Below are 20,915 nucleotides of genomic sequence, written 5' to 3'. Positions count from 1 at the left end.
TCCCCGTTTCCTCCGACGAGGCGGGCCGGCGGCACCTCATCCGCTACCCCGACACGCAAGCCTGGCTTCTCCTCGCCTCGTCCGACGGCGTCCTCCTGTTCAAGAAGGACGAGGGGTTCTACCTCCTCTGCAACCCCACAACGAGGCAGTGGGCCCAGCTTCCCCGTCTTCCTCGCGCTCAGCAGGACAGCCGCAACCACACTGATAGGGAGTTTGCCTTCTACTTGGACATCCCGTCCGGCGAGTTCCGGCTGCTGTGCCGGCGCAGCTTGACCACCAATGGCACATGGTGCATCCTCTCCACCGGCGGCGCTGCAGAACCACGGCAGGTGGACATGGCCGCCGCGGAGTCTTCCGGGATAACACAACTGGTGCCCAGCCTGCATACGAAGGAGACACATGTGGCTTTCCGCGGCCGCCTGCACTGGCCGCCTCACCAGGCCTGCACTGTCACCGGCCGGACTGAGATGGTGGTGTTCGACATGTCACTGGAGAGGTTCCACCTGATGGCTGGGCCGTCAACAACCACCGGTAAGTTTACGAAGCTGTTTATTGGCATGGATGAATTGCTTGGGGCTGCCGACTTTGGGAAGGCGGCGAGCCATGTCGACCTCTGGTTCCTTGGGGATTATGACGACAACAAAAGCTGGGAACTCCGGCACCGAGTCGCCACGCCGTGGGCGGGATCGCCCGGCGGCGATGGAAGGCCGCTGCTACCTGTTGATCTGATGTCTGTGGCCGCCGCCGGTGACGGAGAAGGAAACGTCATGCTGGGTAATCACAAGGGGTTAGTGGTGTACAACGTGAGGAGGAAGAAGACGGTGAGGACCGTCGACTCCGTGGCGAAACCAGATGCTCTCATGACGCGGCATGTGTTCAAGGAGAGCCTGGTTCAGCAACCGGGGTTCGTTGCTGCCGAACAGTCCTCTCTCGACCTGTCGTTGGTTCGCTTCTAGTTGCTGGATCTTGTTGTTTCTCCGCTCAGGATTCAGATAAGTTCTTCGATCATCTCCACCCTGTGTTGTGAACCGAAGATATACCAGCTACCAGTTCTTCTTTCTTAATAAGTGATAAATAAACCTATCTAGTTGTATTTCGGTTTGTCTTTGCTTCTGGATGTAATGTTGGTAAACAGTAAGCTTGAATGTTTGTAGTTGTGGTGAGCTGGTAACCCCGGCAGATCGAGTGATGTAACAAATAAGTAAACCTGGTCATTTGCTTTCTAAACTGTATCTGGCTATGTTCCTTGTGCGAACATATGCTGTTGTCTTTTAATTTCTTTTGTGTGCCCTGAAGGGGAAGCTTTGAGATTTCCAATCATCAGACAAGCAACCAGTATAAGCATGAAATGAATCTACAGAAAGAAAAGGGAAGCTATGTGTATTGTGTATGTATACGTCTTGAGTTGTGATTTGTAATCGTGACGATTACGAGCTGGAGTGTTGAACGCTTGTTTAGCCTCGGAGAAATTGCCTAAAACAAGTTGCAGCAAGCGCATGCGTATCGTCCAAGCTGACCGGAGAGGTTCAATTCCACTGATCGATGCGGGGACGTCAACCTCTGGTTCCTCTCGCCATGAGGTGCAGGGATCGCCATGCGGTAGCATCCTCTGGGGTCGATGACGGCGAGGGCCGAGGGGGAAGCATCCTCGGGGGTCGTTGCTACAAGCATGACGTACGACTGTGGTTGGGTTGTGGGCTTTGGTGGATTTCCTGTGTGCTACAATTAAGGTAGTGGGTCAACCAAACCAGTGATATCAGCTGTTCCGTTCTTGTCGTGGCAACCAGCTGTAACTAACCCGATCCTGTGTTTCTACCGTACTGAGTCACCGGTTTGCCAAGCCAAGGAAAGAGGTTGAGAATGGAGCCGCCTCAAAATCTTGTACACCTCTTTCTCGAGGAAATGCATGTATTGGCAGACCAGCTACATCAACAGGGTGGATCCAATGTAGCGATCGAGTGATGAGCAGTCTCATGCGTTACATTGGATGCCCACCTCTTTTCTTGATTTGTCCAATCTCATGCGATTGTATTGGATCCACTCTGTTACAAAGAATATAAATAAAAGATTTTATACAAAATATAAAAGATTTGATACAACTAGTAGATAGGTTTAGAGTAATTAATTTTCTACCAATCATTTTCTCAAACAAGAGATATATAAATAGTGTTTGGATCCACTCTGTTGCGAGCTCGAGCAATATAGAAGATTCGATGTAGCTAGTCCGATACATTTCTACAAGAAAGAGGTGTAAGGGTTTTGAGGCGGCGCCTATCCCACTCCATTCTCAACCTCTTTCCTTGCCTCGGCAAACTGGTGACTCATTCTCATGCGTTACATTGGATCCACTCTATTACTTACCAGCAATATAGAAGGATTCAATATAAGCTGGTAGATAGATGGCAGGAATTAATTCCCTGCTATACATTTCCTCAGGCAAGAGATAGGTACATAGGGTGTTTGTGAGGTACCCATCCAACTATATTCCCCACCTTTTTCCTTAATTTGTCCAACTAATGACCAGATCTCCTGCGTTGCATTGGATCTGCTTTATTCAAAGAATATAAAAAGATTTGATACAGCTAGTAGATAGGTTTAGAGGAATTAATTTCCTGCCAATAAGTTTCGTCAAGCAAGAGATACACAGGGTTTTATGGGCTAGGTGCATATTCCACTCCATTCCCCGTCTATTTTCTTGGTTCGATCTGATCTGACACGTTGCATTTTGAGTTCGCTCTCTGTTGCCAGCAATATAAAAGATTCGATATAGCTAGTAAATAGGCTGGATGAATTGTTTTCCTGCCAGTACATTTCCTCAAGCAAGAGAGATGTACATAAGGTGTCATGAGGTGCCCATCCTTAACTAATGACCAGATCTCATGCCTTGCATTGGATCCACTCTGTTGTGAAGAATATAAAAGATTTGATACAGCTAGTAGACGGTTTAGAGGCATTAATTTCCATCCAATAGATTCCTCAAGAAAGAGTTATATAGGGTTCCTTTGGTGCTCGGCCCGCTCCATTCCCCAGTTCTTTCCTTTGTTTGGCTACATCCGACCAGATCTACATCGAGTATCATCTACCTCCACCTCTATTTCCTTCGCCATCACTTTTCACAAGGCATTGCTGCTCCACCCCCCAAAGGTAATAAGAGGCGAGTCACCTTAGCCTAGTTTTAATTTGTTTCATCGTATTTTATCGATCCTCATAGGTGCTAGATGTTTGAAAACTGTGATTCCTTCGATCAATGGCTCCTCATTGGAGCCATTAGGGAGGGGAGGTTTCTTTCGATGAGAATCACGATAGTGGTGTGGCAACGTGTTGTTGTTGTCATCAACTTTGGGTTACGAGAGATTGCTTGTGTGCCGGGCCAGGCGAGGGAGCAACAAGCCAAGAGGTTAGCATGGCGGTGAAGCAATTGCGGATCAAGTGGTGATAGTGATGACCAAAAGACGGGGAGGAGCCGGGCAACAAGCTGGCAAACGGCATTATAGTTGGAACACACATGAGAGAGAGAGAGAGAGGGGAGGGGGAGGGGGTGTATTCCCACGGCCGACTCCATTGCCTGAAGTTAGATCGGATTTCATACCCATGACATATAGCTTCTTCCTTATTTTATTTATTCATAGATTGAAAGTTTTAGAAGTTCTTTTAGGAGTTGATGAATTTTATTTGTCCATTTTTCGAGTTGATATTTTAGTAGAATTTTTTACTTCATACCCTAAGTTGAAACAAGTTTCTCACTTTCATCAGTGAAATTTTGACGAGAAGAAAAGAGGACGGAGGAGAAGAGAAATGGAAGGTGGGTGACACGAGAGGAATTTCCACACATCATTTTGAAGCAGGATGGCCGGGCGGGGAAAAAGACGTTCGTCCTCCATGCCGGCACGGAGGAGAAGAAGAGGACGGCGGGGAACGAAAGACACGACGTTCAGCCGCCTTCCAGATGACACTATAGCCGACATCCTCCTCCGCTTGCCGGCCGAGTCCGTCCTCTGCGCCGGCGCCGTCTGCAAGGCGTGGCGCTCCTTCACCACCGACCCGTCATTCCTCGCCGCCCACGCCCGCCTCCAGCAGGCACAAGTTGTCATGTACTCGTACCTGGACGAGGGGCCGTACGAGCTGGCGCTGGACGTGGTCCCTTTCTCCGGTGACGACGACGAGGCTGCCCGGAGGCGCCTCATCCGTTACCCCAGGACGACGCGCACGCGCTTCCTTCTCCTTGCCTCGTGCAACGGCGTCCTCCTGTTCCGCATGTCCCATGGTTCCTTCCTGAGCTTCCTCCTCTGCAACCCCGTGACAAGGCAGTGGGCTGAGCTCCCTCGCGTCGGCCGCTTTGGGGAGGCGGAGTACCAGTACGCCTTCTACTCCCACCAGCCGTCCGGTGAGTACCGCCTCTTGCTCCGCCGCGGCCTTTCGTGGCTCATCCTCTCCACCGGCGCCGCCGAGCCACGGCGCGTGGACATGCCCCCCGGGACATCGATCACCAACTCGCTGGTGACGGCACCGCCCGTCGCTCTCGGCGGCCGGCTGCACTGGCCGCCGCGCGTCGTCGCTGGCGCGGGCATGACGACGACGACGACGGAGATGATGGTGTTCGACACGGTGTCGGAGACGTTCCACCGGATGGCCGGGCCGCCGACGGCCACCGCCGACATGGTGAAGCTGTTCGAGATGGAGGGGCGCCTGGCCGCGGCCGACTTCGGGGAGGAGGAGCACGTGGACCTCTGGTTCCTCGACGACTACGACGCCGGGAGGTGGGAGCGCCGGCACCGGGTGGCCACGGCGTGGGAACCCGACGGCGTCTCCAGGGGCCCGCCCCAGGAAGCTGGAGACCTGGTGTGCGTGGCCGCCGCGGGCGACGGCGAAGGCAACGTCATGCTCGGCAGCCACCTCTGGCTGGCGGTGTACAACCTGAGGACGAAGACGGCGAGGACCGTCGACTCCGTGGTCGAGGCGGAGAACGACGTGCTGGTGTCACGGCATGTGTTCAGCGCGAGCCTGGTGCGCCACCCGAGCTTCGCCGCCCGGTCCACCGCCGACTTGGGGCTCACCTTCTCCTGGAGCTAGGTTATTGTTGGACCGGACCTCATGTGGTTCTTGTTGCTTCGTATGTGTTGGCTTATCGGTACTTTGGGTTTATTAGGTTTCGTTTGATTTAATTTGGATTCGTGTAGGGTTTAATTTTGCAGACAATTTGGATTTTGGTAGGGGTAGTTTTTTCACCAGAGATAACTGGTAGATTTGCTACTCATTTGCTTTAAGATGTTGCAACTCAGGTCGTTTTGTTTCTCATTTCGTTCGAAAAAGCCAAAAATCAGGTGAGCACTTGCTCCCAGTCTTATCTTCTGCTATTCGTCATGGATTTTTGTTCCAGACAATCTTTTCCTTTAACCGACCTTTTTAGTGAGAGGTTTCCTTTACCCGAGCTATACGCCTATTACATCACAAAATTACGGCCTGGTAAGGAGGCACGGCCCAGTCCCAAGTCCGAACCCCACCCTGTGGCTGGGCCCAATTATTCGGTGGAGGCCCGAACCATCTTCCAGACCGCGCTATTGGTCACACAGTTCATTCAGGAAAGGAAAAAATGGCGTCCATATTGGGACGGCAAAGTCAAATTCAAGCCACTGGAAATAGACAGTTTAGCCACTGGAAAAAATAAATAGCACGCATCGACGAAGACAAAAAAAAAAGTGACTGGAAATAACAACGATAAAAAAAAACTTTATGACATCAGCTTGCATGGTAGGTACTAGAAAATCAACCTACTTTATGATAACCATTAGCTGCTGAAGTCTACCCTGCTGAAGTCAATGCTCATATCACAAAGGCATCAGACTAGCATCTACCCAGCTGAAGTCTGAAGAGAACTAGTACACCAATTCAGAGAGCTGACATCGCCAGATTGATAAGCGAGCTGTCCTTGCTCACCAAGGTATGCAGTTTTTCTTTTCCTTCTTGGAAACATTCCCTGACAGGTGATAAGCAGTGCAGACTTCAGGATTTTGTATTTGCTCTTATGGGGGACGCCTTGTAGTTAGACTACTGTAAATCATCATCAATTCCTTCACGACCATCCGCAACTCAACGATGAACATTGTAGCATCCCATTCTACTCTGTACCTTTGCAAATTCACATGCTTGCCTTTCAACCTCAGTGAATTCCCATTGTTCTCAATTTGCGTAGGCATCAGTGCCGAGAACCTGCCACTGAAGGAGCAAGGGCGACTAGGTTAGCTAACCAAAAGCCACCGCTGTCTGCTGCATCCAGAAATACTGTGTGAACCCGAATATATACAGAAACTGTTTCAGTTTCATGGTGTAATAAGTACAATTGACAGGTCAGACAAAAAAATGTAGGGGTTGTTTAGTGCTTTTAGTAGTGGTGTTTGAATCCTCTCGTTGCTTAGTTGCTTACACTCTTTGAGTGCTTAGTATTGTTGCTTTGGTTTGTGGCCTCGCTGCCAGAGTCGGCGGTCGTACGTGAACTCTTTGGATTCCCTTCTAATATGATTTGCCACAACTCCTGCCTTATTCTCCAAAGAAACAATTTTAACATGTTGACGCAAAATTATAGGAGAGCAGGAACATGAGTCAACTGTAAAAAGGCATAGTAACATTTCAAGAGATTGCTTTACAATTATGCAATAAATTTACTGCAAAGTGAATATATATATTTTGTCAGCTTGTAGCTACCTTTATTTTTAAAATTTTGAATCTATCTACTAGAGCTTTGAGTTACAAAAAATGTTTTGTTGAAATAGCAAATCGATTGCCACTTACTGAATGTTTCAATTCAATGAAGAGTGCTGCAACGATGCCTCACGTACTTCTGCTGATTCTCTTGTGGACTTCATGTTCATCTGCTCAGCCATCGGCACCAAAATCAAATGAAGGGACTGACCGAGACTGTTTACTGGCAATCAAAGGGAGTTACAGGTCAGGTGTGCTGGCTTCATGGAATGCAACTGATGATTTCTGCCAGTGGCCTGGTGTCATTTGCAGCCACAGACATAAGCAAAGGGTACTGGAACTGAACCTGTCGTCAGCTGGCCTTGTTGGCACCATCAACCCATCCTTCAATAACCTCACGTTCTTGGCGAGTCTAGATCTCAGCTCAAATGCACTGCATGGTGGCATCCCTTCATCCCTTGGTCGCTTGCGGTGGTTACGCTATCTCAACTTGTACAACAACTCGCTTCAAGGCGATATCACAGCTGAGCTACAAAACTGCACCAGTCTTGCAAGCATCAACCTTGCCTTTAACCAGCTCAGTGGAGTACTCCCGGTTTGGCTTGGAGGCTTGTCAAAACTCACCTCTGTATACATGGGACATAACAACTTCACGGGAATCATTCCACCATCGCTTGCTAACCTTTCATCTCTACAAGAACTCTATCTTGACACCAACAACCTCAACGGCCCCATTCCTAAGGGTCTCGGAAGGCTCGGTAGCCTTGCATTCTTGGCTCTTCAAGGAAACCACCTCTCGGGCACCATCCCCGGAACCCTCTTTAACCTTTCCTCACTATCACGCTTCAGTGTGACAATGAATGAATTGCATGGAATGCTATCATCTGGCGTGGGGGACAATCTACCGAAACTTCAGTACCTCCTACTTGGTGAAAACCACTTCACAGGAAGCATTCCAGCTTCACTAGCCAATGCAACTATGATATACAATCTAGACCTCTCGGCTAACAACTTTACTGGTAGCTTGCCACCAGTGATAGGGAACCTTTGCCCCAACATTTTCACTGTTGCAAAAAACCAGCTAGAGGCAAGCAGTGAGCAGCACTGGGAATTCATGAAATTCTCAACAAACTGCAGTCGGCTGAGAGCAATTGACATTGGTTACAACCATTTTGCCAGCGATTTGCCAAGCTTTATGTCCAACCTGTCAACAGAACTTCAAATGCTGCATCTTGGGCATAATGAGATTTCTGGGAAGATACCAATAGATACTGGCAACCTTATCGGGTTACTTCAGCTGTGGCTCTCCAACAATAAATTTACTGGTAACCTGCCAGATAGCATTGGGCGGATGAAAATGTTACTAGACCTGAGGTTTGAAAACAACTTGCTTTCAGGGATATTGCCTTCCTCTCTTGGAAACTTGACACAGTTGGGTCTTATCTATGCTCATAACAATAGCTTCCATGGGCCTCTTCCATCAAGCCTCGGGAACCTGCAGCAGTTAACTGAAGCAACATTTTCGAACAATGAGTTAAGTGGCCCATTGCCCAAAGAGATCTTTAATCTATCCTCTTTGTCATATGCTCTAGTCTTATCCAGCAATAACTTTGTTGGTTCTCTACCATCTGAAGTTGGAGGCCTCACAAAGCTTGTATTCTTGTACATTTCTGGAAACAACTTATCTGGGTCACTGCCAGATGAGCTCGGCAATTGCCAGAGCATGATGGAGCTCTGTTTGGATGGCAACTCATTCAACAATAGTATCCCTGCATCTATCAGCAAAATACAAGGCCTGGTACTGCTAAATCTGACAAATAACATGCTCTATGGTGCGATTCCACAACAATTAGGGCTCATGACTGGCCTCGAAAACCTATACCTTGCGCACAACAATTTATCTGGGGAGATCCCGGCTACTTTGGAAAATATGGGCTCACTGTACCAGCTAGACATATCCTTTAACCATCTAACTGGGCAAGTGCCAGTGCATGGTGTGTTTGCCAATACAACTGGATTCTTATTTGTCGGGAACAACAGGCTCTGTGGTGGTATCCAGGAGCTTCTTTTACCTGCTTGTCCAGAAAGAATGGATGATGGACCGAAACATCACCAGGTCATTCGCAAATTTGTGATACCAATTGCAAGCACTATCATTCTGTGCTTGATACTGGTCTCCATTATCTTCTTTTTCAGAAGAAAACCAAAAACTCTACCTTCAAGAACAACAGGTCATCATTTGGTGGGTGATAAGAATCCTAGAGTTTCATATGCTGATTTAGTAAAAGCAACAGACGGCTTCTCGTCATCCAACTTGATAGGAGCAGGAAGATATGGTTCAGTCTATAAGGGGACCTTGTGGCTCAGGAACACAAGAACTGAAGTAGCAGTGAAGGTCTTTGACCTTCAACAGTCTGGATCTTCCAAAAGTTTCTCAGCCGAGTGTGAGACACTTAGTAAGCTCCGCCACCGTAACTTGATAAGCGTCATAACATGCTGCTCTGGCTTCGATTCAGACCAAAATGGCTTCAAAGCTCTCGTGTTTGACTTTATGCCCAACAATAACCTGGACACTTGGTTACATCCAGATTCATACAAAGTGCCTTCTGTGCCACCCTTGCAGGGACTGACACTGATGCAAAGATTGAGCATTGCATCTGACGTTGTTGATGCACTAGACTATTTGCATAATGACTGCCAACCACCAGTAGTTCACTGTGACTTAAAGCCAAGCAACATTCTTCTTGATGAGGACTTGAGTGCCCATGTTGGCGACTTTGTCCTAGCCAAGATCCTGTCTGATCCAAGTGGCCATATGTTGATAAACTCAAAGAGTACTATTGGGATAAGAGGGACTGTTGGGTATCTTGCTCCAGGTAACTCAATGCTTTGCTCCAGTATTTTTTTATTTTTGCTCGGATAAATCTGCTAATGTGTCCACATGTGTAATGCAGAATATGGTGAAGGCAGTGAAGTTTCCCCCAGCGGAGATGTTTACAGTTTTGGAATCATCCTCCTTGAAATGCTTACAGGGAAGGTTCCCACTCATAGCATTTTTACAGATGGACTGACCTTGCAAAAGCATGTAGAGATGGCATTTCCCGATCAACTGATGGACATTGTTGATCCAGCCATATTATCAATTGAGGATAGTGATTTGCAAGACAAAATCCAAGGTTGGGGAGAGATTAACGGCATTATATTGTCCATCATCAAACTTGCCATGATGTGTTGCAAGCAGACACCAGCAGAGAGGATATGCACAAGAGATGCTGCAGTTGAGATGCATAGGATAAGGATGCAATATGTGACATAACAAACTGGGCGAAATAATTTTTCCAAGATAAAACTATTAGGCGAGTTGTCACTATACAGGATTCATTATCCATGTGTGCTTACATTTTAGGTTCAGCATGAACCCTGCTTGCAATTGTGATTTGTTATTGTATCAGGTCATCTAAACTGCTATTTTCATCTGATTACATGTGTGGATTTGTAGTCTTGCTGAGGCTTCAAGGAAATGCAAAATGGAACAGAGAAATGGTCATATCAAGCAACACGTGCTTACATTTGTCAGAAATATCTCAAAAATCTCAATCCAGACATTTTTTTTTGTTTTTCTAACCCATTTCAATGCAGCTCTACCATGTCTATGATGTTTTTGTGGTCATCAATCTCATCAGTACAAATATACCACAGAGATAAACCTGAGGCTAATTTAGCAAACTCAACGAAGACAAGAGAACGCTTAATCCAATGAACTAAGCACCGCATGAGGCAGAGGGAAGGGATTCGCTCACCTACGCAGCTGAAGCATGAGCCATTCAAATCGCGGTGGAGCGTTCCCGGCCCAGCAGACGGACCCACTCCGGGGTGGGGAGGAATCGGGGCGCACCGCGCACAGGGCGGTGCTCGGGGTGATGAGAGGAGCCGCGGTAGAGACCGAAGGGAGTCAAGGAGAGGTGCCGGCGAAGAAAGAAATCTCAGCGCATGGCCATACCCGACAGGTCGTCGCCCTTCAGAACTCGGGCGGCGGCCGGCGGGGAGCCACCGCCGCCGCTGCGAGGTGGAGTGGATGGACCGCAGTCAATATTTTGCATTTATCCCCTAAATTAGATCGCGATTATTAAAATAGATCCAAATCTTTACATTTACCCCCCTGAACTGGATCGCGACTATTAATCGCGCTCCAATATTTTACACTTACACCCCTTAAATGGATCGCGATTGATAATGGCGATCCAAATATTTTCATATAAGCCCCTTGTTTTTGGTCGGTGGGACGGTGGCCATGGTCGAACCAGACTAGGTAGCAGCGAACCGAGAAGAGAGATCCCAATCTTGCGAACTACTCCGAGCCCCTCTTCAGCCACCGATGGCGCTGCCGTCGAGCGCCTCCGCGGCGCGGCTGCGGCTGCTCACCGTGCCGGCGCTGCTGCTGCTGCTCTCCTCCGCCGCGCTGCTCGTCTTCCTCGTCCTCCCCTCGCTCTCCCCCTCCTCCTCTGCCACCTCCGGGCACCTCTGCGCCTGCTCGCCCCCCTCCACCCACACCACCACAACCGTCACCACCACCACCACAACCGCCTCCCCCGCGCCCGTAACTACCTCCCCCGCGGACGTCGCCTGGCTCAAGGCCCAGCTCGAGTCCAACTCCCTCCTCGCCGGCGGCGCCGCGGCCTCCCACGACGCCTGGCACCGCCTGCGCAAGGGCATCAATCCCCGCACTCGAGAGCAGCAGCTCTTCGACATCAACAGGTAGAAATCCCAATGTCACTTTTAGTTTCAGATCCCCGCATTTCAGTTCTTTCCCATCGCACATTGGTGACATCCTAACGGATTTCAGATTGACCATGTTACGTGACGATCAATTTAGTCCTCTTTACATTTTGTCCATGGATAGGAACAAGTCAAATTAACATCTTATTAGTATTGCAACTACACTGTAGGCACCATGGGATCTCTCACTATCCGGACGAAGAGGCAAGCAATCACACCGCGCTGCCATGCCCCGGTGAGCTCCTTGTGGAAGAGCACCACAGCAACTATGGTGAACCGTGGGCTGGTGGACGGGATGTCTTCGAGTTCCTTGCTAACGCCTCTGCACTCACGCCCACGGACCAGGTTCTTGAAATTGGGTGTGGGACGCTTCGTGTTGGTCTTCATTTCATTCGGTATCTAGATGCTGCAAGGTTCCATTGCCTGGAGAGGGACGAGTTGTCTCTCATGGCTGCGCTGCGGTATGAGCTGCCAGCACAGGGGCTGCTGTATAAGCGGCCGATGATTGTGAGAGGGGAGGATATGGATTTCAGCAAGTTTGGGGATACAGTCATGTATGATCTCATTTACGCAAGTGCTGTTTTCCTCCATATTCCAGATAAGCTTGTTTGGACTGGGCTTGAGAGGCTTGCAGGGAAGCTGAGGCCGCAGAGAGGCCGGATTTTTGTGTCGCATAACATTAAATTTTGCTCAAGACTGGGTGGTGATGAGTGCACACGGCAGCTTGCAAAATTGGGGCTTGAATATGTGGGGAAGCACACTCATGATAGCTTGTTGTTTAACCACTACGAGATCTGGTTTGAATTCCGCAGGCCAAAAGTTTAGATCTTGGTGGTAGAGAGTGGTTTGGTTTCTGTGGTACAGTTTTGGTGGTTTTAAGCACAGATCCAGTCATGCTTGTACTGTTTGTACAGTACTGGCACTTGACTTCAGATCGAGATTGATGTTTACTCAAATACCTAATTCAAGCATGTGCACCAAAAGTCATGATTGAGAGACACTCCGGTGCTTCAGTGAGTCTTCCAAGTTACATTAGGTGAGTGGTGGATGAAGGCTATAGCTTTAAATAGCACCAATTATTGGATGTACTGTAACTTTAGTAATGTTTCTGTCTTTCTGGTAATATGGCCAATGGCCTTATGGGGTAGCTGACGTCAAAGTCTTGTGATACATGCCTTTTACTCTGAAAGCTGCCTCCTGTGGTCAAAATAGAATCTTATCAGCATGCAGGGTTTAGTAAGCTGTGACAAGGATAACTCTGGTTATCTTATTCTTGCATTTCATTTACTATGCACTTAGTTATGCTGCTGTATCCTGGTGAACAGTTGCAGGCATGTGATTTTTTGTCAACTTACAGTGTATACCTGTTCATTATATAATTATTGGTGTTTTTATCAAATTGTTTCTCTTGGTGTGGTGACTAAAAGTATCGAAATATGGCTGTTTAATCTCAAAATTAGGATAGTTTTAGTACATGTCAAACATTTTCGTTTCCCTGGTGCTATAAGATTTCCATGTGTCAGCAATATATTTCGATTGAATCATTTGTGTTTGCACACCAGATATATGTTTACCTTTCTCTTTGGTATAAAAGATTAATGTGAATTATTTCTAGGTTGGATCACCAGTGTTCTTATCATATCATTATGTGTGGGGTGATGTTCGGTTGTTATTCAATTTTTTGAGGCTAAAATTTTTTTACCATTATGCTCTCGTAGTCTTATTTAACTTCTCCGTATGCTCAGCTTAGTACACCACGTTTTTCTCATGTGGACATTCCATATTATTTGAGGCATGTTTTGTCAGACTATGATAATGACCTATCATGTAGGGCTTGTGTGTACTGTGTATCACAGGATTCAGGGCTCCGTTTATCTTTCCATTGACAAATGTTGGCATACCATAGTACAAAGTGCAAAACTGCTTACATAAGGGCTAAATCTGTTTCTTATCTCTCTCTCTCTCTCTCTCTCTCTCTCACCCTCTCTAGAACTCATGTCCTTTTTTGTGGGTGCTGATTGAATGCTTCAGCTTTTAGTTAGGACCAATTATTGCATGTACTGTGACCTTTTGTCAGATTTTTTTTGTTTTTGCCTGAAAGCTCCCTACTATGGTAAAATAGAATTGTATCACCAGGCAGGGTTTAATGATTTGTGACAAGGATAACACCTGTTATCATATTTTTGCATTTTATGGAAGTCCCTGGTGGAGGTACTTTGTTGTGCTACAGTGTTATGTCAAATAGTTGTGGCCATGTACCTTTGTCAACATTTTTTTTGAAAACCCCCTTTGTCAACTTACAGGGTATCCTTATTCAAGTATTCATCATATAACTAATGTTTTATTATTTTTTCTCTCTCTTGAGGCGTTAACTTAAAACTAAAATAGTTGTGCGTTATGTCAACCACCGTAGTTTCCATGCTGGTAGTTAGAGGTTCATATGTGTTTGCACAACAGCTACCTGTTTAACTTTCTTATTGGTGCCAGAGGTTAATATGAAATTGTGAATTCTAGGATGAACCGTTGGTTCTCTTATTATGTTATTGCACGGAGTGATGCTCAGCTATCATTCAGTTATCATTAGCATTTTCAGCTAAAGCTTTTAGCCAGCATGCCCTTATTTTTATATCATTTTGGATGCTGAGCTTAAAGTATGCTTGCTTCATGCCTTTCTTTTTTAGATATTCCATATGATTTAAGACATGTCCTGTCAGCCTATGATGATGGTGTATCCATGACTATTCCATGTATCCATGTATGGCATAACCCTCTAGCGACCTGTGTCCATCACAGGATTCATGACCGATTCATGACAGTGTTTATCTATCTGTTAACAAATATGTACCATGGTCCCAAAACTGCAAAGTCGGTAACATGTGTGCTAAATTTGTTCACTAGAATCCATGCCCCTTCTCTCATAGAACTCCAGTTCCTGTAATAACAATTACAGTACCAGGTAATTTGTAGGGAAAAGAATGAGGCACCGTCATTATGAGAGCTATGGCAAACCTGAAAATGACCTGTCCATTTTGGGAGGATCAACCATCATTTCGGCACAGATCTCCAGCACATGACTTCTCCTTGATGACCCATATGGGTTCTCTGGATTTCTGTTACGATTTATTGAGATTCTGTAGTGCCTGGGCCAACCTATCAATTTCTGGTTTTATTTCAGTATCGTGGGGTTGGTCAGTACTCAGTGCTGTACCACGGCTCACTTGGCTCCATCTTCTGAAGGTTACATGCATCAGACTCGTTGCGTGTTCCTGTGTCCTGACATTGTCCTTCCGCCTGCCGATTCGGTTACAGATGTTCAGAGGCAGGTGTTTCCTTTCCCAATTCGGATGCTTATCGTATACTGACTGTTGTTGAACTTGCTGTATCTGGTCATTGTTACAATGATCCATGATCAGATCCACCGCCTCCGCCTTGAACATATGGCAAGGGCGACGACACGCTGACACCATGTTCGAGTGGTAATTCGTAGAACAAAGATTTGAAATTTTATTGTCTGAAGATGAACCTTTTCACGATGGCGAGACCTCTTTACACCACCGTGGCGCCTAATTGTTTGTAGTTTTGCGAGACAAGGATCTATCGCCCTCGATTAACACCAGATGACAAGTCATGTGAGGTAGTGAAGAGTGAGTGTGAGCTCTACGCCTCAACCAATTTTCTCGGCTCGCGAAAAGGTCTTGCCGGCTGCCAAGGGGGTGTCTCGCTTTCGCGCCATCAATCCCTCTCTACTCCCCGCTGCAAGTCGCACTCGCCTTCCTCCTCTTTAAACCGCCCGCCATGAGACGCTCTCACTCTCCTTCCTCCCCGTCTTGTCTCCTCCGCTCGTGCTGAGGAGGAGGAGCGACGAGGAGGAGCTATGTCCGTCGCGGGCGCCGGCGGCGAGGAGACGCCGCTGCCAGCGTGCGACTTCTGCGCGGGCCTGCCGGCGGTGGTGTACTGCCGGGCCGACTCCGCCAGGCTCTGCCTGCCGTGCGACCGCTACGTCCACGGCGCAAACACGGTTTCCACCCGCCACGCGCGGGCGCCGCTCTGCGCCGCGTGCCGGTCGGCCGCGGCCGCGTTCCGCCGCAGCGCCGCGGGGTGCGGCGGCGGCGGCCTCTGCGCCGACTGCGACTTCGAGGAGGGGCACCGCCGGGACGGCGACCCGCCGCCGCTCCACGACCGTCGCGCCGTGGAAGTGTACGCCGGGTGCCCCTCGATCGCCGAGCTCGCGGCGGTCCTCGGCGTCGGCGGGAGAAAGAAGTTGACGACGGTGGCCGGGGATGGGAACGGGGTCGGGTGGTGGCCCGACTGGGAGGAGCTCCAGGTGCTCCGGCTGGAGGACGTGATCGTGCCCACCACCTCGTGCCATGGCCTCCAGCCGCTCCTCGAGCCATCCTCCGCCCCAAAGGTAGCAAATCTGCCGGAACACTCCTACTGTTCACTGTCCGGAAAAAAAAAAGAATTTTCTTTCTCGTCTCGTCTCTGATTGCTGATGTGGTGCGCTAGCACCGGAGCTCCGGCGGGAAGCTGACTGAAGAGGTAATTCGGCAGCTGGGGGAGCTCGCCAAGTCGGAGGCGGCGGCGGAAGCAGCCGAAGCTGAGCAGTTTCCTTCGTGGGCTTCATCAGAGTATGGCATTGGAGATGGCGATTTCGAGGCTTTCCACAACAAGGCTGCAAGCATGTCCGTCCCTTCTTGTGAGGTTTGATGCAGTCACTTCTTTATTTGTTCATTTTGATAAAGGATTTCCCTGCTTTTATACAAGGCATAGAATGACCCAGTCACCGTTTTTTTTTTTTTTGCATCTACTTGGCTACACTATTTGCTCTATATCTGAAACCAAATTAATCCAATTGAATCTCATTTTAGAACCACTTTATGAACTCTCAACTGAGATCAAAGGAAAAGCTAACCAAAACCTCAAAAACATTGGCATCTTGTAATTTGCAAGCAAGAAAACACAGTATCATATACAGCGACCACTGAGGATGTTCTCATGCTCTGGTACCACAAAATTGATTGCGTCCGGCCGGTCCAACTAACAATCAGTATGAATTCAATTTTTTGTGAAGTGCCAACGAAACCCCTCACTGTACAGTGTTGCAAAATAAATGCGTGCTAGTAGTAGCCAGATATTTCGATCCTTGATCGTGTTCTTGTCCAATGTCCCCCTCATCATCTGGTGACAGCAGGAAGCGTGGATGACGACCGACGACAGCAACGGCGCCTGCGGGATGGCGCATGACGCGGCGCACGACCAGGCGCCAGCGGCGGTGAGCTCGCCGGCCGAGCCGTCCCTGTCCTCGTTCGTGGCGATGTCAGAGATCTGCCCCAGCATGGCCATCGGCAACAGCGTCGGCGACGTCGTCGACAACGGCAGCAGCAGCAGCAGCAGCAAGCGAGACGCCGCAGAAGCAACAGCCCCGCGGCAGCATGCCGCGCCGGCGCCGGCGAAGAAGGCCGGCTACGACGTGGCCTACCCCGACCGCGGCACGGTGATCTCGCGCTACAAGGAGAAGCGCAAGAACAGGAGGTGAGAAAGCAAGCGGCGAACAACGCCGGAGATCGTACGTCGCCGGCGGTGCATGTTCTCATGCCGCTTCTCGATCGCGTTGCAGGTTCGACAAGCAGATCCGGTACGAGTCGCGCAAGGCCCGCGCCGACGGCCGACTGCGGATCAAGGGCCGCTTCGCCAGGTCCGGCGAGGCCAGCTGATCGATCGGGATGCTTGGCGGCGAATGGGCGATCCCACCGACGGTGAGCTAGGTAGCTAGGGTGTGGGCACGGCGAAGAAGGGGAGCCAGGCCTCTCTGCTCTGTATCTATTTGTGACTAGGATGTCGACGGCGCGCCATGCGTTCGTTGTTCGCGCTTCGATTTGATGCTCGCATCACGTGCTGCTGCTGCTGTCGAACATGGTGATGCTTCCTTGTGCGAGCAGAAATAATCAACTAGCCTACGTTGGATGCTACGATCGGCAGAAAAGGAAATGTTAGAATCAACATTTGTCTTATAAGAACAAAGCTGAGTCAATAAAAAAATGTTGAATTGAAAAATTTGTAAAAAGAAAAGATGGGTCAGCATTTATTGTAAAATGTTAAATCAACTAAGTTCATAAGTAAAAAAATAAGTTTTAGATATGAGAAACACATCCTGAAGGAATCCATGTCGATAGCAGCTACCCACAAAGGTAAGAGATGGGAGGAAATTGGTCAAAACAAAATTGACCACTAGTTGGCTACGGGTATGTTTGGATCTACCTAGCATTGGAGAAAGCTAGCTTGTAAATTGTGGGTTGTTAAAAATTGGATTGTAAAGAATGCAGAGTTGCAGATTGTTTGGTTCCACCTAGATTGTGGGTTGGTTGTTCACAAGTTGATAGAACTGGAAGGAGACACAGTTTGTAAAATTCCATAAATGTAAAATTGATGGATCGTAAAGATCACAATCGGTGGTGTTTGGATCATAAGATGGATTTGTAAAAGCTGGCTTGCACAATGAGACCAAAATTGTCTTGTATATTTGTTTCCACTCCGATAAGAGAGCTGGATTCCACGGCCCAAAGGGAAAACAAACATGCCTAAATAGTTGCGCCGAATAGCAAAATCCGTACTAGTTCCCAGCCATTTTGTTTGGTGTGACCTCGCTGTCCATGAGGCGTCAGCATTCAGCAGCCCTGCAGCCGTCCTCGGAACAACAACACTGCCAAGGAGGATCATCACACGCGACGTGATGGGCCTTCGATCCCAGAGGAAGGCTGCGCAATGATCGATCCAGACCACCGGAGCCCAACCAATCATCGCTCCAAAAGAAACGCGCCCTGAATCGTCGGCCGAGCGGACGGAGCCACAGGATTCGCCGGCCGAACAAGGCAAGGCAAACCACCCCGGGCTCACCTCCGTCCACGCCGCCGACTTCCGCGGCTGTCAACACGCGAGCGGCCACCCCTTGCCCTTTTCCCCGTCCGTTTTTGCCGCCGTCCCTCACCCATAAAATTCCCTGCTCGCCGGGGAAGCGACGCAACCGAGCTGGCCACCGACCAACGACGAACGCTCAACGTAAACGCGACGTGCTTTCCTTTTTGCCGTCGTTTTGCGATTGTGCACGAACAGACCGACATTCCCCCGGCCGATCTGACTTGATCGCCATGGACACCGCGCCGATGCTGCTGCAGCAGCACGCGGCCGCGCCGGCGTCGGGGAGGTGCCTGCTGGGTGGGCGCGCCTCGCCGAACAGGGTCGCGTTCCGACGGTCGCGTCAAGGTGGTGGCGGCTGCAGGGACCTGAGGGCCGGCGGGCTCGGCCAGTTCTTCGGCGCCGGCGATCACAGCAGCAAGAGCCACGAGGTGGACGACCTGGCCCCGGCGAGGATGTTCGTGGGCCTGCCCATCGACTCGGTCACGGACGGCGCCACGGTCAACAGCGCGGCGGCCGTCGCGGCCGGGATCCGCGCCGTCCGGCTGCTGGGTGCGGACGGCGTGGAGCTGCCCGTGTTCTGGTCCGTGGCGCAGCCGGAGTCGCCGGACCGCTTCTCCTGGGCAGGGTACCTGGCCGTGGCGGACATGGTGCGCGCCGAGGGCCTAAGCCTCCGCGTGTCGCTCCGCGCCCACGGCACCCCCGGCGCCGGCGTCCCCACGCTGCCCTCCTGGGTCAGCGGCGTCGCCGCCGACGACCCCGACATCTTCTTCACCGACCGCTCCGGGGGGCGACACGAGGGATGCCTGTCCTTCGCCATCGACGAGCTCCCCGTGCTCCACGGCAGGTCCCCGCTCCAGCTCTACGAGGCATTCTTCCGCGGCTTCGCAGCCGCGTTCGACGACTTCTTCGACTCCACCATCACGGTAATGCTTACATTGTTCATTGCTATCAGGACGTGACGCTGGGCGTGTCGCTCCGCGCTTTCACATCCATCCATTGCAATTTGCAGGACGTGACGGTGGGGCTGGGCGTGCACGGCGTGCTCCGGTACCCGTCGTACCCCCCGGGGAGCGACGCCAGCAAGTTCATCGGCGTCGGGGAGTTCCAGTGCTACGACAAGTACATGCTGGCGCAGCTGAGGCAGCACGCCGAGGAGGCCGGGAACGCCATGTGGGGGCTGTCGGGCCCGCACGACGCGCCACGCTACCACGAGTCGCCGGACTCGTGCGGTTTCTTCCGGGAGCGCGGCGGGTCCTGGGAGACCACCTACGGCGACTTCTTCCTCTCGTGGTACGCCGGGCAGCTGGTGGGCCACGGCGACCGCGTCCTGGGCATGGCGGCCGCCGTGTTCGGCGGCAAGCCAGTGGCGCTTTCGGCGAAGATCCCCTTCATGCACTGGTGGCACGGGGCGCTGTCGCGGCCGGCGGAGGCGGCGGCGGGGTTCTACAAGAGCAAAAAGAAGAACGGGTACAGCCCCGTGGCCAAGATGTTCGCGCGCCACGGGTGCACCATGATCGTGCCGGGCATGGACGTGTGCATGAACAAGCAGCACCACAGCGCCGGCTCCAGCCCCGACCAGCTGCTCAAGCAGATCAAGAACGCCTGCCGCCGCCACGGCGCGCGCATCGCCGGCGAGAACGCCTCGCTCGCCATGTCGCACACCAGCAGCTTCTCCCGCATCCGGAGCAACATCCTCACCACCGAGCTCATGCGGCCATGCCACTTCACCTACCAGCGCATGGGAGCGGACTTCTTCTCGCCGGACCACTTCCCCCAGTTCATGGAGTTCGTGCGCAGCGTCGTCTGCGGCGAGTGGGACGAGGACGACGCGCCCGGCGACGAGGACCGCGCCATGGCCGCGTCGGGCAGTGCAAAGGCCAAGGCAGCTTGACTAGCTCATCGTCGATCACCTTGCTCTGTCTGTCACAGTGTCATTAACATGCAAATACTTGTTTCAAAGTTGTAATAATGGTAAATAGTGCTTTTAGCTGAGAAGAGCCAGATGATCCAAGTATTAGTGGATCATGGTTGCCAGTTGTATGATTCTATATGCATTTCATTTGACGATGGTTTTTTTTTTGTATTCGTAGGTTTTGTATCTATCTTTGGTTATATGTATTGTCTCAACATGGGATGGGGGCCTTCTCCTTTTTTTTCATTTTACAAGCAATGAAGCAATATGAAACAATAGTTGTGTTGTGATTTTGTCAAACCATCTTGCAATTAGGGAGGCAGTTGGTTGTTCCAATTGGGAACGCTAATCTTTTCCGTCACTACCACATGTTTTTTTTAAAGGAAGGCAAGAGTTTTGCCGAATTTTTCCGAAACCTCCCTCTCCTTAGGAGGAAACAAACCAACTATGCTTAAAGATGGGGAACAAAAGGAACACTAAGCTTCCTGTTGTAGGTCCTGATTGCTGCGCTGTGTTGTCCACTGATATTGCCCAGCTTCTTCCTTAATTAGGAGTGCCACATCCTCTTGCTCTCTTGATTGAAGGTTGTTCTATTTCGTTCTTTCCATATGTTCCA

General features: G+C 50.1%; 4 protein-coding genes and 1 long non-coding RNA gene across 7 annotated transcripts; 4 read left to right on the top strand and 1 right to left on the bottom strand.

The window, feature by feature from the left end:
• Nucleotides 1-5,697: 5,697 nt before the first annotated feature.
• LOC117843448 (uncharacterized) lies at nucleotides 5,698-10,824 on the bottom strand. Its single transcript, XR_004637744.2, has 3 exons — nucleotides 10,497-10,824; nucleotides 6,787-9,968; nucleotides 5,698-6,213 (listed from the first exon to the last, which is right to left on the bottom strand). It is a non-coding gene; the product is annotated as an uncharacterized lncRNA (long non-coding RNA).
• On the top strand, nucleotides 6,821-10,249 carry LOC117843445 (uncharacterized). Its single transcript, XM_034724025.2, has 2 exons — nucleotides 6,821-9,572; nucleotides 9,651-10,249. The coding sequence occupies exons 1-2, from the start codon at nucleotides 6,821-6,823 to the stop codon at nucleotides 10,010-10,012; spliced, it is 3,114 nt and encodes a 1,037-aa protein (XP_034579916.2). The 3' UTR covers nucleotides 10,013-10,249.
• Nucleotides 10,825-10,981: 157 nt separating the features above from the next.
• On the top strand, nucleotides 10,982-12,619 carry LOC117843447 (uncharacterized). The gene is made up of 2 exons (XM_034724030.2): nucleotides 10,982-11,451; nucleotides 11,643-12,619. The coding sequence occupies exons 1-2, from the start codon at nucleotides 11,072-11,074 to the stop codon at nucleotides 12,295-12,297; spliced, it is 1,035 nt and encodes a 344-aa protein (XP_034579921.1). The 5' UTR covers nucleotides 10,982-11,071; the 3' UTR covers nucleotides 12,298-12,619.
• Nucleotides 12,620-12,934: 315 nt separating this feature from the next.
• On the top strand, nucleotides 12,935-17,441 carry LOC117843446 (zinc finger protein CONSTANS-LIKE 13). 3 transcript variants are annotated; one of them, XM_034724029.2, is made up of 4 exons: nucleotides 12,935-15,880; nucleotides 16,024-16,173; nucleotides 16,661-17,004; nucleotides 17,090-17,441. In XM_034724029.2, exons 1-4 carry the CDS (start codon nucleotides 15,347-15,349, stop codon nucleotides 17,184-17,186), a joined length of 1,125 nt encoding a protein of 374 aa, XP_034579920.1. In that variant the 5' UTR covers nucleotides 12,935-15,346; the 3' UTR covers nucleotides 17,187-17,441. The 3 variants fall into 3 exon arrangements, with proteins under 3 accessions (XP_034579920.1, XP_034579917.1, XP_034579918.1); XM_034724026.2 differs by having other exon boundaries at nucleotides 14,307-15,880; nucleotides 15,979-16,173; XM_034724027.2 differs by having other exon boundaries at nucleotides 14,962-15,880; nucleotides 15,979-16,173; nucleotides 16,664-17,004.
• Nucleotides 17,442-18,079: 638 nt separating this feature from the next.
• On the top strand, nucleotides 18,080-20,446 carry LOC117845699 (inactive beta-amylase 9). Its single transcript, XM_034726764.2, has 2 exons — nucleotides 18,080-19,310; nucleotides 19,397-20,446. The coding sequence occupies exons 1-2, from the start codon at nucleotides 18,618-18,620 to the stop codon at nucleotides 20,276-20,278; spliced, it is 1,575 nt and encodes a 524-aa protein (XP_034582655.1). The 5' UTR covers nucleotides 18,080-18,617; the 3' UTR covers nucleotides 20,279-20,446.
• Nucleotides 20,447-20,915: the final 469 nt, after the last annotated feature.

Source organism: Setaria viridis, chromosome 2 (genome assembly GCF_005286985.2).
Source record: "Setaria viridis chromosome 2, Setaria_viridis_v4.0, whole genome shotgun sequence".
NCBI classification, from domain to species: Eukaryota; Viridiplantae; Streptophyta; class Magnoliopsida; order Poales; family Poaceae; genus Setaria; species Setaria viridis.
The sequence above is the reverse complement of the archived record's forward strand: the minus strand, read 5'-3'. Positions and strand labels throughout refer to the sequence as shown.